The sequence below is a fragment of the Colius striatus genome, chromosome 9 (genome assembly GCF_028858725.1).
Source record: "Colius striatus isolate bColStr4 chromosome 9, bColStr4.1.hap1, whole genome shotgun sequence".
NCBI classification, from domain to species: domain Eukaryota; kingdom Metazoa; phylum Chordata; class Aves; order Coliiformes; family Coliidae; genus Colius; species Colius striatus.
The window spans coordinates 21,732,279-21,751,488 of record NC_084767.1 but is presented as its reverse complement, the minus strand read 5'-3'; the positions used below and the strand labels follow the sequence as shown (position 1 = coordinate 21,751,488).

General features: G+C 41.8%; 1 protein-coding gene across 1 annotated transcript in view; it reads right to left on the bottom strand.

Moving 5' to 3' along the window:
* Positions 1 to 19,210, bottom strand: part of NDUFA10 (NADH:ubiquinone oxidoreductase subunit A10) — a 45,719-nt gene that overhangs the window by 13,076 nt on the left and 13,433 nt on the right. Inside the window, exons 7-9 of the mRNA XM_062002402.1 lie at positions 19,011 to 19,065; positions 11,103 to 11,188; positions 2,284 to 2,392 (exon numbers count right to left, since the gene is read on the bottom strand). Of these exons, the coding sequence (XP_061858386.1) occupies positions 2,284 to 2,392; positions 11,103 to 11,188; positions 19,011 to 19,065 (250 nt within the window). The remainder of the gene's footprint in view (positions 1 to 2,283; positions 2,393 to 11,102; positions 11,189 to 19,010; positions 19,066 to 19,210) is intronic.

Sequence of the window (19,210 nt, the reverse complement as noted above, 5' to 3'; positions counted from 1 at the left end):
TCCCTCTTGTTAGACCCAGAAACCTTTTAGCCAAGACCTGTATGTGGAGAAGTTCATCTGCTTTTTCTGCCTGCACTGGTTGGTCTTGTGCTGTATTACCTCTGAGAAGGAGCCTTGTCTTTCAAAGAAATTCATACCTTCATTTGCTAAACAAAGCTGGGGGGGGGAAAAAACACAGGTCTTCAAAGTTTCACCACAAAGAATTGAACTCTTAGAACATAAAACAGCAGGTGGGGCTGGCTTTGTGCTTCCCTTTCCAGTAGCTTTGAGGGAAGTTGGAAAATTCAGCATCTTCTGCATTGTGCACCATCCCTATAGACTCTCCCCATCCCTAAAGGATGACAAGTGTCTAAGCATTCAGAAGGGAGAAAGAGTTGCTAGTATTGCTTAAATTCAACAGAATGCTTCATGAAATGTACATCTCCTCCGTCTTCCAAAGGACATTATCACTTTCCACAGTACTTTCCTGAATCAAGGCCTAAAAGCATGCCTGCAGAAGGGAGATTATATTTTGGCAATGTTTTTTTTCTTTTGCAGTAACAGTGCTCAGATTCTGCTGTCAACTAACTGGCACAGAGCAGAGCAATCCAAGAGCCCAGCTTTCCTTCACAGGTAGTCATATTCCCACTCCTAAGCATCCCTTTGCTACATCTGCAAGGCAAGTGACAATTTTTCCTGGAAGCCAGCTATTTGATGAGCCAGGGCATTCTCAGTTCCTTGCCAGCACAAAGAGGAATGTGCTGTTGTATAGCTAGAAGAAAAAAAAAAAAACCAAAACAAAAAGGCTTTCAGAAGTATTACCCCTGGTTCTCAGCACACAGCACTGAGGTCACATCTAGCTGTGTGTCAGGCAGCCTCAGTAATTCCCCGCTCCATCGCAAAGTGACACTTCAGCCAAAAAAACCTATTATCTTTGGGAAGAAAGGCACCAGCAGTACAGATGGATGCTGCATGCTGGTGACAAGTCATGCAGCAGATCCTTCTGAAATACGTGCTGTACACACACAGGCGTCTCTTGGAGTGAAGGAACTCCAAACATTTTTGTTCTGAGTTTGAAGATTTGGACTTAAAAATGTGATCTCAAGAACAACAAAATTTTGATACTAATTTTTCAGATGGATCAGGGAGTTTTCAAACCCATTAGCCAACTTCAAAAGTACTGAGATGCCTTCTGCTGCTTTAACCTTTAGATTCAGTCCCTTTCACAAATAAGGCAGAACGAGGTGAACCCAAAAGTTTCTCCACTACATAGTTAGCTGAAGAGGAATAAATTACGTTGAATATTCACAGGGACTTCTGAACTGACTATTTCAGAAGAAAATATTGGTAGTTCAGGGTTTCCAAGCAAGCTCACAAAGCTGTATCTGACATTTTAATTTCATTAAAAGACTGTATACTAACAAGACTGGAAAAATGACAATGTTTTGACTATGAAAAACATGGTTTATAATAATTTATGTAGACCTTCCTTTATCTTCAGTGAGTGCCTGAAAACACCAGCAGCAAAGGTTTCAATCCAACTTGAAAATACACCATCACCTGAAACTTCAGTTTGTCCAGCGAGTATTGTCATCTGTTCCACAAGTTCTCTAATGAGGATTTATAATACCTAGGCCTTTGGAAAACACCGCATGGTGCAAGAGGACCCCATGCCAGCTAAATAACAATAAGTGATAGGGCAAAGCACTAAGTCAATTGGAAACCGTTGTCTCCAGAACCAGAAAGGCAAGCAGCTAATTAAAACATTGTGTGGGAGCCTGCATGAGGTATAAGAGAGCGCTGGGCCACAACAGGCTTTGGATGTTTGCCCATGTACAGAAACACACTATTTAAAGCAACAACAGTTTTGAGAAGCAATGTAACATTCGTACCTCCTCAGCCTACTCCAGAAAAAAAAAACACTCCCTCCCTCAGTGTTTTATAAGCAGTCTTCTTTATAGAAGTCACCATGGGTTTCTAATTTTCTTGTTTGACTCAAAGGATTATTTTAGATTTCAGAAGTCAGAAAGTAATCAGGGCAAGAGAAACAAAAACAAATGAAAACCACTTATCCTTTAGTCCACATCTGAAGATCAAAAAAGAAAATCAGCTTACGAAACAAGCCATTTGCTTCATTACTCCTCTTGTGGGGAACCTTGACTGCAAAAAAGGCGGAGACCTGGGCAAAATCCAGAACTTAGAAGTGTGTATTCCTGTGCACAGGACAGTTATGAACACACTTGCACCTTGGCAGGGACAGATGCCTGGCTATCACATAACTGCTCCTCTTCCAGCACCACTTACCGATCGATAATCATAATAGATTTTATCATATTGACTGCCTCCAATTGTGACTTCTGGAATGTAGCGGGGGATGGCTACAGGATCCAGCACTCCACTTTTGTCCTGAACACTGAGGAGAAAGAAAGTAGGAAAAGAAAAAGGACCAGTTAGTCCACATCCTGCCCCAAAGACAGCAACATCAATTGTGAGTTTGATCAAATGTTCAAGAACTACTTATCTATTAAATAATACTGGCCATTTTCTGGCAAATACATAGACCTTTTTCTCACACAGCCACAGTGGTTCTTCCCCTCGACCTTGTCTCCAGTTTACTCCTGCTGAAACTTCTCTCTTCTTTTGCAATTCCTTCCCCAGGTTTTTCCTCCCTGGAAATGCTCTGGCATTCCTGGGAGTGTTCTCCATAAGGCACCTCTAGTTTTTTTGTTTTCTTATATAAGCAAAGTGAAACCAGTGGTTTTACTGAATCTCACACACTATCTTACCGCATCAATCTCATTTAATTGTCTCCCATTCAATTAGTTTTCACAAATGAACACTCACAGGGATTAAGTAAGGTGGTGCTCTTCCCCAAATTCCCATCCTGAAGGGACGAACATCGAGGAAATCACCAGGCTTGGGAGCAGGCAGTGCCTTCAGCATCCTGCCTGGGAGTAACCAGGGGAAGAGCTTGCTGCAGTAGCCAACAACCCGTGCTCCACAACAGCAGCACCTTCGAATACTTAATTTTAAAATGTCTGAGAAACTGCTAGAAAGCTCCTGTCTGCCTAGTGGTTTGCATGGACCAACAGTGCCACCTATCCCTAATTGGGGAAAAATACATCCATTTGCAGTTAACACTAACCAATCTAAATTCAACACCTGTTAACTCTGCAAATTGTGTTGTTTTCAATGAATGGCATTTCTTTACAAATAGTTACTATACAGATAAAGCGTATGTCCCAAGCAAAGCAAAGTTAGTCACCTTTAAGCAATTATATTTTTTTCCCTAAACCACTAATTTTGGGACCTTATCTCATGGCATTAAACAGTTTCAACAAAACTGGTCTGCTAACATATCCCAACATGCACTCTGTAAATAATCCTACTACAGACAAATAAGTAAGAAAATACAATAATCTAGTAAAAGCTGAGCTGGGAGAAGGTAAGGATAAATGCCGTTGTACATGACCATGATGAACACCAAACATGCTTCCTATAAACTATGGCATCATCTATCTTCACACACACTAAATGCGCATTTCTTACACAATCCCTCCTTAGCCTCCTCACCAACACAGTGACAGCTCTTTTCATTACATGCTAGCATCGGCTGTCCCATGGGCTTCTCCCAGTCTTCCCACTCCAGGACAGCTTGGAATAATTGAGCTAGGATGGAAGAGCTTGCCCTAAACAGTGAGGTGATGATGCAATTCATATTATTTCTGAATCCCAGAACTTTTGCACCTGCTAAGTCTCCTCTCTTGGGGTTCTGCCGAGAACGACTCAGCTTGAGTACTCACTTCTAATTGGAACGAAAATAAAGACCATTGCAGAAAGCAGCCCTGCAGGTATCAGCTCCTTACTCCTCAAGAGCAGTCCATCCTGAAACCACACTTGTAATCCATACTGATGCTATGAGCTTTAATCTGCCTTTTCATTGTGCAGAGAGCAGAGAAAGCCATTAAAGAGTTTCCATTTGAACTGGACCACACATATGCAGTGCTTAAAAACCTTGCCGAGCTCAGGCTGAACAGCTCAGGCTGTGAGAGATCCACTTGTTTATCAGTGAACAAACATCTCCATCCCTTCTTCCCACAGAAGCAGGAGAGTCTGCTCTCTGCCAAGTAGCAGCAGATGTTCTGGACCTTACAAGCCTGAAGGAAAAAGCAGATAAAATTTGTGCATGCATACATGAAGTATAACTTGACACACATAAACCAAGTCTAGTAGTCAGTTTACAGTTAATCCATTTCTTTATGAATCTCAGAAGAATGGCAATTGTAGAGGAGAACTTCCAGGTACAATTTATTTAAGTCAACAGCCAAGATGGAAAACCTGCCATTCCTAAAACTTCCTGGCTCTCACAATCACTGCCTCCAAAGAAACCACTGCATGACAAAAAATGAAAAAAAACGCTCTCCACCTTCAGAAATAAGTTAAATACTAAATAAAAGCACCACCCAGACACACCTGTCACAACAATGTGTTTAACCACAAAACCACATTTGCTTGCCAGAACTAATTCACTGCTCAGCAGGAAGCATTTAAAAGCACCTTTTATGTTTCTTTAGTTTTATCTGTCCCCAGCACAAAATTATCACTATTTATTATTTTCTGCCACTCAACCATATTTTCTTGAAGCAACCCCTATCATGCAGCACCACAGCTTCCCAGAGCATGTTTTACCTACCCATAAGACTATATGACACTCAAAACTGAAGTTAAGAGTATCTAAGTGACTGCATGGTCCCAATACTGAAGGAACATTAAATTTTATCTCAGCATCACTGCACCCATCCACCATCCCATAAGCTAGGGTTCTTCCCATTGCTACACAGGAATCAAACATGTAAGTGATCTCCAAGGCACCTATTACACACCTACTTCACACACTGTCCAGCACAAGCATGAGCAAGTATAGAGGAATTGGAACTGACACATTCCTGACTCTTTTTAAACAAAGCCATCTTTCCCTTACTGGCAGCTGTCAGTGAGGATACATCCATTTTTCAGAGACACTGCAGAAACCTGAAGGCACACGTGATTTTTCCCACCTAAGTAGAAAACAAACTCCCAGGATTGCCTACCACAATGAACATTAGAAAGTCTTATGAATATATATGCTAAAAGTACAAGGTAAAAAAGTAGACTGGGGGAAAAAAAAACAGACCTGTCAACCAAACAAAAAAAAACCCCAGTTTGCATAGCCTGAGCCATGATTTCTCAACAACTCATGCTAGCACAGCCACAAAAACTGAAGTGACAATACACAGTATTATAAATCCACACTTCCTACCTAAAAGCATTCACTGGTCTAAGAGGCTTAGAGCCAGCAACACAATACCATACCAAGTTAAATTCTGCACTTAAATGTGAAAGTAACTTGAGAAATAGCAGGTGGATCCCACTGGGAAAGAGATTTTTCTCACACATTTTGAAATCAGCTTCTCACTGATTGGTTGTGTTTCAGGCCTGAATATGAGTGGGTGGCATTCATTCCTCTGTCCTTCACATCCTTATTACCAGAGCCAGGGCTCCTCAGTCTCTGCTGAGGTTGGCTTCCCTGCCTCCCATGGGTAGGATACAGCATATGAAAGTAAGCTAATGAGCATGTTATACCCTTACAATTTTGCTTGTGAGAGCAGGGGAAAGGAGAAATGCCCCTGACTCGTGGCATAGGCACATAGAGCTGGGTGGGATAGATGGTTTCTGCATCCAGCTTTTACCATACTGACTTCTGCTCCTGCACTCACTCAGTGGGCACACAGGACAGCCATGGACTGTGTCCTCCCCATGCCTTTCCTCGTGTCATTTCTTTCTTGCCTATTTTCTCCAGAAGTGAGTGAAGGCAGGGCACTGATGTATAGACCTCCTTCTGCCAAAGGGACCCTGACTGCACTGTTTGGTTAGGCAGAACAAGTATGCCATGCCCAAGGTGAACCACAGCCACTCCCTTGGTGAAGAGCAAACACTCACCACAAATGCCAAGAAAGAAAAAAAAAAAACAAACCAGGGCTTTCCAAGAAAAGCAGGTCTGCAAGAGAAGGTGCAACAACAGCAATTCTATAAAAAGCCACTGAAAAGATGAAATTACAAAGAACCGTTTCAACTGAAGCAAGAGAGAAGGTGCTGTTTTTAACAGTGTCAGAAGTTCTACAATTAATGGTTTATGAGATTTTTTTGAGTCTCCATGACAGAGTTTCAAAACCAAGTCCAATACACCTCTTGCAAGCACTGCTATTCCTGCTATCTGAAATCAGATAGACATTCAAACATGGAAATTTCTTCCCTTTGTTAAGTGTGCTCAATCACACTGAAACAGAGCCAAAGGGTCGCTCTCCCTCATCCACTCCCATGCTTCCTTGTCACCACATTTCATTTAATCGGAGCAAAATGTAAAGAACAGTAAGAGACAAGCTCTGGGGTCAGCAATAGCTCCAAGAAGCTTAACAAATGTTAAGAGACTTATAAATTACTAGTTACTGCACATGCAAGGTCCTTCAGTAACAACCTTAAAATATGTCTGATGTCGCAGCAGATATAATACTGGAGGATTTACTACACTGGGTTTGTGGCACACTAAGTGTGTTATTAACAAAACTGAACAGATGAGAGCAGCAAACTATTTCATGGCTAGATTGTTTCCAAATGGAAACAGATCTCCTTCTCATTATGATAAAACAAACATCAATATCTATCTTTTCTTTTAAATTAAATTGGAGGTGGCTGAAAAAAGCCAAAAATTTGTCTATACAAAGCTTACTCTGAAGGAGTTGCAGTGATGTAACAGATTTAACCATAGACTTGTCTGATGAAACAACTCAAATGCAGCAATCTCCTTCCTAACTGGTAAAGTAACACAGGCGATGTTACACATACTACAGCTTTTCATGCCTAAAAGTTATTTCTTTAGCAATGTATGTAGACAATCACACAATTTCACTGCGAAGGGCACAGATCAAACCAAGCTTCAAACTGCACAGTGGCAACACAGGAAGCCCTTGAGACATTTCAAAAAGCCAGCATATACATTTGTAACCTTTTCTCAAGACATGCCTGAGCCTCACAACCACACTACCCTCTATAAGGGCATGGGAGAGAAATAAAAGGTGTCATTATACAAGCTGTTTTAAGTGGGTGTGGCTCACTGGTTTTATTAGTTTACTTATTTGCATTAGCAAAGTACTAGAAGGCCATGCTAGGGTTTCTCTGCATTAGACCCTATATGGCAGAATGGGGGCAACCGAAGTACAGATTATCTAGCTCCAACTCCCTGCTAAAGCAGGTTCTTCTTGATCAGGGGGCACACTAATGTGCCCAGGACGGCTTGCAAACCTCCAGAGAAGGAGACTCCACACCTTCCGCGGGCAGCCTGAGCCAGGGCTCCCTCACCTAACAGCACAGAAGTTTCTTCTCACGTTCCAGTGGCACTTCCTGTGTTCCAGTTTGTGCCCATCATTCCTTGCCCTGTAGCTGGCCACCAAAGAAAACAGACTGGCCCCATCCTCTCGACACCTACCCTTTAGGTATTGATCAGCATTGATAAGGTCCCCTCTCAGCCTTCTCTTTTCCAGGCTGAATAGTCCCAAGGCTCACAGCCTTTCCTCATTAGAGAGATGTTCCAGACCCCTCATCATCTTGGTAGCCCTCCACTGGACTCCTCTCCAGAAGTTCTCTATCACTCTTGAGCTGGGAAGCCCAGAACTGGACACATATATACATGCAATTAAGAAGTTATCCTCATCATTCCCATTGATCCGTCTCTCTCAGACACGATGACAGTATCTGAAGATGGAAGAGGTAAAACTGCAAGCAGCTGAGACAGCAACAGAAGGGGATTAGGATCGCAATCCTCTGTCTCCGACCATGGAGCCCAACCAGGACGCGCTGCAGCATCTGATCTGTAACAGCCCAAGTCAGGAAGAGAGGGCTGTGCAAAACTCTGGAGGTCAACAAAGGAGGTAATGCAGATGAAAAAAAAACAGCTCAATGCCGCTGCAGCCTTCCAGAAATATCCACCAGAGGGCAGCCAGTGCCAGCGCATGGAAACAGGCAGCCTAGCAGGAATAGGCTAAAAAACCCTCTTTTTCTCAGAAAAAGAAAAAATTAATATAGGCATGGGACATCAGCAAATCCACAGAGGATTGGGTACCACAAGCTCATTTGTACTTGGGCACTGCAAAAAGTGAAAGTATCAGCTTTAATATTTATGAGCTAGCACCTGAACTTGGCATTTGATGCTCCGGGATATAATCCCAATACTGAATACACAGCAGACTCCCTGCAATGGTGCTTCAGCCTTTAGACTGGGCTTGACGTGTTTTCATGAGTAAAGTTTGTGCAAGTTGTAATGGGAGATTTTTGTCTGCCCTGCACTTCTGGATTTAATGTGAGTGAAGATTCTGTCCAATCCTACACATTTAAAGGTGCGTCTTCCCAGGTGTCCCAATATATTCCCCATGACTTCCTTATTCAGCTGAACAAGAACACAAAAATAGCACAGGATCAGTTGTTACACATTTGATCAACGCCCTAATTAATACCCCAGCACCAAATGAAGATTCAAAGCAAACACTGAGACCATTCCTCTGATGTTTGAATACAGTATCTTGACAATGCTATTCTGAAGGCAAGGAGAAATGAAAAAACTCAAACCGTAAGAACATATAAATTAGCAGTTTGTTGCATTTTAAGACCTTAAAACCGCCACATGCTGCCAACAGAAGAAAGAATTTTGTATTATTTACAATGACAAGAGCCTCGTACAGGAGACCTTCTCACCTTTCCCCAAGGTTCAATGAAAAATTGAGTTCTTAATGTAATTTTTTCCCTTCTACAGCTGCAAAGTAGAATTTTCATACAATAGCTTAACACATTGCACTTCGGTTGTATGCTTTCCTTTCATTACCTCCTACACTCTCCAATTAAAAATCCTTTCTTAATACCTGTACTAGTGTGAAGCTATAGGAAAACTAACAACTGTATTTTCTCTTTCAAAAGAAATCTGATTTTGATAGTTTTGCAGGGTCAAAGTCACCAGATGCTATCCTTCAATTTCTACACAAAGAAAATTCTTATGTACTCAAAGGCACATGAATCATTACTTGTTTCTCTTTGATGCCACACAACACTGCTCTTCTGCAATCTGTGTTCATCCATGGATAGAGTGCCCACAGAAAAGGAACATTCTCTCTAATTCTAGGAGGTGTTTTAAGTAATAGCACAGAAACATAAAAGACAAAGAATATCAGAAGCCTACAAAAAGGTTTAACTTAGTACTCCAATATCTGTCACAAAAAAAGACAAAAATCTATGAGATAACCAGAAATTACTATGAAAATATAATTCTTAAATTTTGTTTTACAAATCTAGTAGCCACAGTGCACTTGCTACCTGCACATTCAGTCTAAAGATGAAGTTCTAGCAGAATGGTAATTACAGAATCCCAGAATGGTGGGGGTTGAAAGGGACCTTTAGAGATCATCTAGTTCAACCCCCTGCTGAAGGAGGTTCCCCACCATCAGGCGACACAGGAACACGTCCACGTGGGTTGGAAAGCTCCAGAGAAGGAGACTCCACATCTTCCGTGGGCAGCCTGGGCCAGGGCTCCTTCATTCTCACAACAAAGAGGTTTATCCTTGTCTTCCAGTGGAACTTCCTGTGTTCCAGCTTGTGTCCATTACCCCTTGTCCTGTCACCGCCAACCACAGAAAAAGGACGGGCCCCATCCTATTGACACCTATAATTTAAATATTTGTGTTGATACGGTTTCCCCTCCGTCTTCTCTTCTCCAGGTTAAACAGTCCCAGGTCTCACAGTGCTTCCTCGCCACAAAGATGTTCTATTCTCATCATCATCTTGGTAGCTTGTCTCACTTCAGTGCAAGGCTCTCTCTGTCACCACTTTCACAAGTGTGGATATATTCTTTACATGGTGTTATCCAGAGAACATTTTGTTCATCAGCATGCCTTCAGAGTAGCACTCCTCATGCTTAATCTGTACCACGTGGACAAAAGCGTAGGGCTGATCTTACTTCTTTACATACACATCAGTGGTTTGGTTCAATATATTTTGGAGTTTGGAGGGCTACCTACATTTTCAGCACTGATCTAGGGGCATAGGCAGCCCCACCAGTAGCACTCCAGAGCTGACATGGAGAACAGATCGTCATGGAGTACTTGCAAAGAAATGTTACAAGCAAATCTGATTCTGTTCCAGCAAGGCACTTTCAACTATCTGAGTCTGACATCTTCACATCCACCTAGACAGACAAGGATCTTCAAAAAACACCACTACCACCCTACTTCTTGGCCCCTTAAACTGCCATACTTTACAGTCCCCCTTGTTATTCTGGGGAATGAACAACAGAGCTGCAATACTTAATTCCAGGAATTAAGATTAAAGCTTCTGTTTTGGATTATTTACTGGGAGTCAGGGTAAAGGAGAAAAAAAAATTATTGAGCAATCACACGAGTTTGCTTGATTCCTTTTTCCCTACCTCTATACTCTGTTCAGCCATCTTCTTTACCACTGAAAAGATATTTAGAAGTGGACAGCTAAGAAATTAGCCTAATTTTAGAAAAAAATACTCTGAACGCAGACAATCTAAACAGCATCCCATATCAAACTTGCTTGAAGGCTGCTCTGTCAACAAGCTTTGTTGAAGTGGTATCATGCTGCCACAGCAACTGAGAAATCACCACACCAACTGCATAAATGCTGTTTTAAAATGAAATGTTTTTCTGTTATCACCCAGAAACAGAAGTGTTCAAAAAAATACCTTCCAAAGGGCCACAGGTCACAGCACTCTGGAAATGCCTGGGAGGTTCTTGTGCTCCATTAATGAAATAAGATCTATTTGTTTGGAGTATCTGGTCTAAACGACTATCAGCAGCAGCAAAATGCCACACCATAATAACAGTGCCAAGTACCAATATTACAGAAGCCTTCTATCACTGCTGACTTTTAAAAAAATTAAAAAGAAAAAAAGAAGTCAGAATGCAAATATAAACCTACCTTGAAAAGCTCAAGGCCTTAACTATTTTCTCTGAGAATTCTCAGAGAATTTCTCGGAGAATGATGCTAAGTAACATTCAGTTACTGGAAGACATCATACTTACTAAAGTCTTAAATGATGCAAGGAAACATCATCTTGCTCCAGCCATGGCCCCTTGTCAAACTTCAGGTACTCAATGTCTTCAACTACCTGGAATCAGAAGATAAAAATTACACTGAGAGGTGGTCTACCAGAACAGCCAAAAATCAATGAACACATCCTCCCAAAAAAATCAATGAAATAACCAAAATATATTATTAAACAGGTTACCCAGCAAAAAGGCTTCGCCTAAAACTGTATTAACAATGTAAATTGACTGGGAGTTAATATATCTCCCAGTCATACTTCTGGAGGTTGTGGCCCTGCCACGAACACTGGGCAAACATTAGGCCTAGCTCAAGCTCCTGCTTTGGAGAGCAGCAGATGGCAGGGAATACATCAGTTGAGAGGTGGTTTGTTTTCAAATTCTTACCTGATCCAAAACACTCTTTCTTAACCTGCCGAGGGGGTTGAAACAAAGCAGAGAAGGTCCAAACCCTCTCTCTACAGTAGAATGAGGAGAAAATGGAAATAAGTCTAAATTCAACCCCTTTTTGTTGAAAACAAACAAACAAAAATCCCCCAAAACCCAAAACATCCTGGTACATAGAAAGTCTGGGTTTTTTTCTCCCCAAAAGGATTAGTGGCATACTAACTGAGCGGCTGAGGGGCAATCATGGCAAATGTCTCTTAATGTTGCTGTGTGTGCAGTTCATGTCCCAGGAACTGAGCTGTGTTTCAGGCTGGATAACTCCCACACCCTTGAAGCAGTCATACTGGCCAAAGTCCAAAGGCTAACAATTTAATCGGTCATCAGGACCTACCCACGCATGCACCTCAAGAGGAAAGGAAAGGTAAAACTCACAGCTCATCACACTGAACCATTCAGACAAGTCACAGCTCAGCAAATGATTCCTTCAGCATCCCCAAACTTATCACAACCTCATATTTGAGCTTCATTTACAGACTGGCTCCACCAGAAAACAGATCTTTGCTGGTCCACTGAGTAATTGCTTAACAGAAGCTGAAGGTTATCACACATGCCTAACTAGATCTGAAGCAGACCCAAACCAGCATTGAGAGGATGCACTTAAGGTGCATGGTAAGGTAGAGATAGGGATTTGAAGCAACCTCCAAAGGAACGGATAGTCACAGCTTCAAAGATCACTTTTCAGAGGCCTTTTCCAGAAGGACAGGATAAAGCTATGAGGTCAGGACAGAATCCTGATAACACCCTGTCAATCCTTGGACAACAAGTAAGCAGATGCCACCAACAGAAATATGAATCAAAAACACTTCTTACTGTACATTAATCCACAGCTATTACTTTCTGCAATCTCAGCACACACTAAATCCCATCTATTACCACTTAAAAGGCAGTAACAAACTTTTTTTACAAACTAGTTTTAACTGCACGTGTCCACGCTGTTACCAGTATTATGTTTTTACAGTAAGGAAAATGGCTTAGATATATGACTGCATGACCATTTTCCTCGAGGCATTTATATTTCTTAAAGACTAATTTTGCTCATAAAGACTTAAAAAATACAGTTTACAACATCATCAAAACATATTTAAAACTTCAAGCAAGTTTAGATGTTCTTTAACCATTAAAGCGGCAAAGTTGGCAAGCCAGGTACTCTAGCTGAGAGGAAATCTATTTTTCACATAAAGGCCAATGACAAATCCACCTGTTGATGGAAAAATATTTCCATCTTTAAAAAAGCAGTAGAGACCTGCACTGCAGACATTCAGAAACGTTTTCAAAGTCATTTTTAGAGTTTTTAGACTGCATCTTTATAAAAAAAAGGTGCTGTAACATAACTCTCCAAGACAAGTATTCAGTGATGTAAAGAGGACACAAGTCTATGTTAAGTTCGTTCAAATATCCATACTTTATTTAATTTAAAAGCCAAACCTCCACCACATTTCCCATTAGCTATATAAAAGCAATTACTTCTCTACTCCACAGCAAAGCCTTGGAAACTCACCACTACGGCTGATGATGGGACTGATATTAGACTTGCTAACAATAGGTCTCAGAATATGTTGCAAGAAAAGAAAAAATCTGTGTCCAAATTTGTTTTTCACGCTCTTACTATAATATCAGAAGATATCTCTCTCAGCAGCTCATTAATAATGGTATCAGCCTCTCAATCATTCTAGAACAGCTTCTTAATTTATAAGGAATGCCCTGGCACCCCCTGGGAATTAGCAACAGATGAATTAAATCTGATGTCAGCACAACTTGCAATAGTGTCCAGGAGAGGTCACATCTTAATCTACTGCAGAGCATGGCAGGATTTAGAAAAAAAACAGTTTGAATAATGAAGCCCCTTTCATAATTTTTGCAACTAAGCATATACAAACAGCTTACAATTCTTAGGTTTGTTTCAGAATCATCTGGCAAGTGCTGCAGCTGGAAGGGAAGGGGACAGTAAATGGCAGACGGTGACACCATTCTTATTCACAGAATTTCTGGGGACAAAGACACAAGGTTGGTCTGCAAGCTAATTTCTGCCCAAACTCCTTCCTTGTAGGTTGTTTCTTTAAATAAGAGATGGACCCAAAGAACACTGCAAGCTCCAGCCCTCCAGAGTTCAGACCACAGCTTGCAGGAAGGAGCTCAGCCCACATGACAGCACCTACAACTGAAAAGTTCATGTAGGCTGCCCCAGAGGCATTGCACTGCTGCACTGTCAACGGATGAGGCACAAAGCTGGTCCCTTAGCAGCCTCCCATCTTCACCTCCTCCAGTTTACGCCAGCTGGTGGTGCAGAACAAAACTGGTACATGATACAAACCACTATTCACAAGAACAGAGGAACTGTAATTATTTTGGTTACATTTTTCAGTTATTTTCATCCATCCCTTACTTAATATCCAGGGCTTAAAAGAATTTTAAACATATTACCTAAATTTTTACTCCCAGTTCCATCCTCATTTAGGAGCAGTCTGAAACACCCTAAGAAAGTTCATTTCTGCACTTATTACTCCTTTAGCCACTACAACCAATGTTAATTACAATATGAAACCCTGATTGATCTTTTTAAAAGATATTTCAGAAACAAAAGTGATTTCCAAGTTGTCTATGTCTGCTATGAGCAAAATCAAAAGCCATTAAACTACAAGGTGTCATGGTTTAAGTCCATCGGGGAACAAAAGACCATGATTAGACTCAAGTATCAAAGACCTGAGGATTGCCAAAGGGCAGGGAGAGCTTAACTGCTGCTTATGGTCCAGGACAAAACAGACCAGGGTACTCGGCTAGGGGAAGGAAACAGAAAATAATTTAATCCAACAGCAACTAAAGCATAACCATAAACCCCAAAACATAACCAAAATAAAACAACACAGAGTGGTAGAATGATGAAGAGTACAACCAGCCCTTTAAGAACACCTTCTTCTCACTCCTCCCCTCTTCCTGCGCTCAGAGCCCTGATCCCCTTGTTTTTACCTCCTCCCCCACTGAACGGCCCAGGGAGGCAGGGAGTGGGAGTTTCAGTCAGTCTATTCCTGATGGCTTCTGCCATTTGTCTCTCCTCAGGGCAGGTGGGCTCCGCACCAGTCCTCCCTGCTCCTCCATGGGGTACCTCACACACAGCAGCCCTGCACGGGCTGCTCCAACGTGCGTTCATCCCAAAGGCTGCAGCTCCTCTCTGCCTCTCGTGTGGGGCTGCTCTGCGGCCCGCAGGCTCCAGCACGGCCTGCGCCATGGCCGCCTCCTCACACAGTCTCTCGCCCATCCAGGCGCACTGACCTGGAGCTGCTGGTGGCTCTCAGTCCTGCCATGGCCCTCCATGGAGTGCAGGGGCACAGCTGCGTTCTCACCATGGCTTGCAGAGGGGTCTCTGGTCTGGTGCTCCTCCTTCCTAACTCCTTCTCTGACTGCAGGGTCCACATGGTCTCCTCCATCTTGTACCGCTCTTACACCTCCTGCCAAGCACTTCAAACTCCTTAAATAGTGATGGCAGAGGCACCAGATTGGCCCAGTCAGGCCGGAGGTGGGTCTGAACCCAAGAGCCAGGAGGAGAGTCTTAGCATTTTTTGCTGGGTCTTCCCCTGTCACCAAGCAAAAGTGGCTCCTCGCTAAACCATGAGACAAGGTCATATAAAAATTAAGCTTCCAAATAACACAGCCAACAATCTGTAGATTGAAGCTAGCTAACAGTTAAACATTGCTATCAACAGGATACATCTGTGTAAACAAACACCCTAAAAGCCAAAGCCAAGTACTTTCTTCCAACTCTTATTTCCAAATTTCAGCTGTTTAATTCCAAAAGCACACTGAATCTGAACAGAAGGGGAAAAAAACAACTTTATTCTTTGAAGTGGAAAAAGTATCAATCTCTATAGCTAAACTCCAACAGCGAAACTCTGATACCATCTTGCACTTCAACTTCAAAATAGTAATCCTGTCTCTAGTCCAGCTTTGTCCAACCAAAATAAAGAACTGCATCTGTGCATTCTGACAACTATGTAGCCATGACACAAGACTGCTGAGCTTGGCAGATTCTCTACTTGAGCAATAAAAGCTTTAGACTGACTTCAAACACTGATTCAAAGGAACAAAAAAATCTCTCTAGCAACAGGTTTTACTACAAAAAATCTCAGGAGGAAACAACCACTTCAAGACGTGCTCACAGAGGAAGGAGGGGAGAACACAAGCAAATATCTCCTCTGTCCTAATTTTCTCTCACTTCTTCCACCAAACATCCATGGCTATAAACATCATGGTTCTCAAATCTTATCCTTTCTTTTACAATACCCTGAGAAACTAACTATAATTGCTCCATTTCATCCTTCCTGACCTTGGGATTTTTTTTTTGTTTGTTTATTTCAGCTTCAACATTTCTCTTTTTTTGTGTCTCAATAAAAACAATCTAAAAACATGACAAAGAATATATTATTCCTTGGATGCTGATCCTTCTTATCACAGAGAAGGATGTTCTCAGTGCAAAGCTGAATCTTCCCTGTGGCCGTGCGTGTGTGAACTTCATCATGAAATACCTACCAGCTGCTATGCCTTACCTACCACAGAACCAAGGGCATCCCTATCCTGCCACACTAAATACTTGATTTATTTTATGCACATGATAACACTGAAGTTGCACTCTCACTTTTTCACAGGGGTACTCACAAGATTGAAACCTCAGAGATGCAAGAGCTACTTGGAAACAGTCATTTCAGGGCTAAAGTAAAGTAAGGTTTACCTTCTGCAGTCTTTTTTTTTTTCCCTTCCTGAAGATGCTACAGAAGGTATCATGTCAGAATTGTCAGCTGGTAAAGGTTGCAGGTAGCTATACAGCTGATATCAGAACACAGCTTTTTTGAAGCTTCCAAACACACAATTTGCAGAGACTAGAAATTTTGCACTACTCCAAATGCCACCAGTTGCCTTGAAGTGTGATTTCACAGTGAACTTCTATTTATCTGCTGTCACACTGATACCACCAGCCCATTTTGTAGGTTTAAACTCCAGTTCCTTACAAGCATACTGGTTAATGAGGAAAACCTCTATTATCAAGTGCATAAGTGTATAGAAATACAGCCACGACAGCGCAGGACTCAGAATGTAGTGTACAACTCTACTCTCATAAAGAGAACTAAAAAGCCTAGAAACACAGAGCAATGCAGCTAACAGGTTAAATTTTTAGGACCAGGAAAGTCTTTATTTTCTGTTTCACAAAGCTTTTACATGAAAACATGAGTATATTAGGTGAAGGCTATTATTATGTACAAAGAAAACCAAAATCTACGCCTGAAAAAAGTGAGGCTTGAGATGAGTTTATTGCGACTCGAACAGAGAGATGCATGACCAACTACAGCAGCAGAAGCCAAGCTCAAAGACCCAGATTTTCCAGCCCTGTGCTCCCAGGATTGCTCTCAGCAACTGTTAGTTTGGGAAAAAACCTTCCCTCAGTTTTACTGTTAACCATGACTGTACATGGTCCGGAATATCCCTTTGCTCAGTCCTGGTCAGGTGTCCTGGCTGTCTCCTCCTAAACACCTGCATAGCCCCAGCCTGATCACAGGGGACAGTGTAAAAGATGGTCTTGACACTATACAGGCACTGTCCAGCAATAGCTAAAATACTGGTGCATCATCAACCCTCTTTTGGTCAAATCTAAACCCCAGCACCATACAGGCTCCAGCAAGGAAAACTGACTTGCTCCCAGTCAAAATCAGGCCATCAGCAAGTGAGCAGAGCACTAACATGCTGCCTCCTGCAACATTTTGAAACGTTCAAACATGCTTCTTTCATACAAAAACCAAAAGAACTCCACACAGGCAGTAAGCAGTCAGAAACCTCCCTGGCTGTGAATGCCACGGTTGGGCTTAGGGATCTTTAGTTGAGCACTGGCTTGGAGGCTTAGCTAAGAAAGGCCCAGAGACATGTCCTGTGGCAAGACAGATGTGCCTCCACAGAACAACATGCAAACCTCTGCAGTAAGCTGGCCTGCTACCCACTAAGTGTCACACATAATGCAAGTGGGTGGACAGGTGCTCATGTACTGAGATGAGCTTGGCTTTCTTTTTGCATCTGAATCGGTAAAGCTTGTTAAGACTTTCTCAGACTCCTCCCCATGTCAATCTACTAAGTTTTACATCTCAAACAAAACAATCAGCCTGCCCCTTCTCTCTTCCTGACTGATTTAGGAATTAACCACATACTGCTATTTCCTAAAGCCAAAGGCAATACAGCCAAGCCTCATATATCTTTTCCCCTCTAGCAAAGGAAAGGAGAGCATTAAGTGGACTCTAAAAGGATTATCAGAGCCTTCAAACATGAAACATAAGATGAAAATATTAAAATCAGAAAGACATATCCAAAGTTATTTTTAGCACAGCTGAGATCCTTCTTGCTACTACATAAGTGAAGCAAGATTTTAAGGATTCACCATTTAACTTTCATGCCTAGAACTGAAATGGGCCCACTACAAACCTGTGCAGAATTATATCAAGCTTGTTGCTCTGCTCAGCAGTTAATGGGGAAGCAAAAGGTTTCTGTCACCCCACTAGCAACCCTCCACAAGCAAGAATGTTTGTTGAAGTAAGGCAAATTTATCACACTTACTCCAAAAAAACAATGCAGTGGAGTAAAAGGAAGCTGTGATCTCATGTTAATCCTGTCACATAATAAGAGATGGTTTATTTCTTGCAATGAGAAGGCAATTTATCTGGCCTGATTCAGGTATAGCATGCCTGGCAAAACCATTTAGAGAATAAAACCTACCATATGCTAGCTGAATAACCCTGGGTTACAATGCTTCTAACAGCTCTGGTTATCCAACAGTTCACTATAACCAAGTAATGACTAGCTTTTAGAAAACAACAGCTATGTTATCACACTGGAACCTGTGCACCACCCTGAATCATAGGAAGCTGCACAGCCACCTGTAGACACACTGGTAGACAGAAGTGTCATCTGAACGCTGGAGGTGACTTACCTCTTGGTTAATGTAACTAGCTCTCAGACTGAGCTATGCAGAGCCTTGCCTATCCCATCAGACACTTCAAACTGGGATGCTGACTGACCAGCCAAACACTGCACAGAGCAACAGTGACTTGGGAAATGCTGTTTCCATCTCCCTCACAGAGGGAAGATTTGCTTAGAAAAACAATCCAAATTTGGAAATAGCTAGCAGAAGTTATATCAGACAAGAAACTAAGAAAAAATAAGTGGTCTATGACAGGGTTTTACTTGCTGAGCCAGCCAGGCATCTTGGTAAAAGGGATGGAGGGCAGTATTTCTACTCTCCTAACAAAACTACATTCACTCAAGACATTACAGTATAGACTCAGTTAATTGCCACAGCAACAAACATTAAATGCATTAAGTAGTTAACTAAGTTTATCTAGGAAAATGTATTCTCTTTACTTTTCAGGTTTTGATGATTAAAAAAACCCCTCAACATATACAAACTCTTACCTTCTCCACATCCTCTGCCTCAGTTCCTGTGTACTGCAGAATTTCACTGGACTCACTGAAAAGAGGAAAAAAGATGAATATCCCCGATACAACTGCTCCACCCGCCCTCTCCCACCAGCTCCAAAATCAAGCAGCAATAAAGTTAAAAGGCACAAATACAGAACAAAAATCATTACCATTTTTAGAATGCTTACAGAATC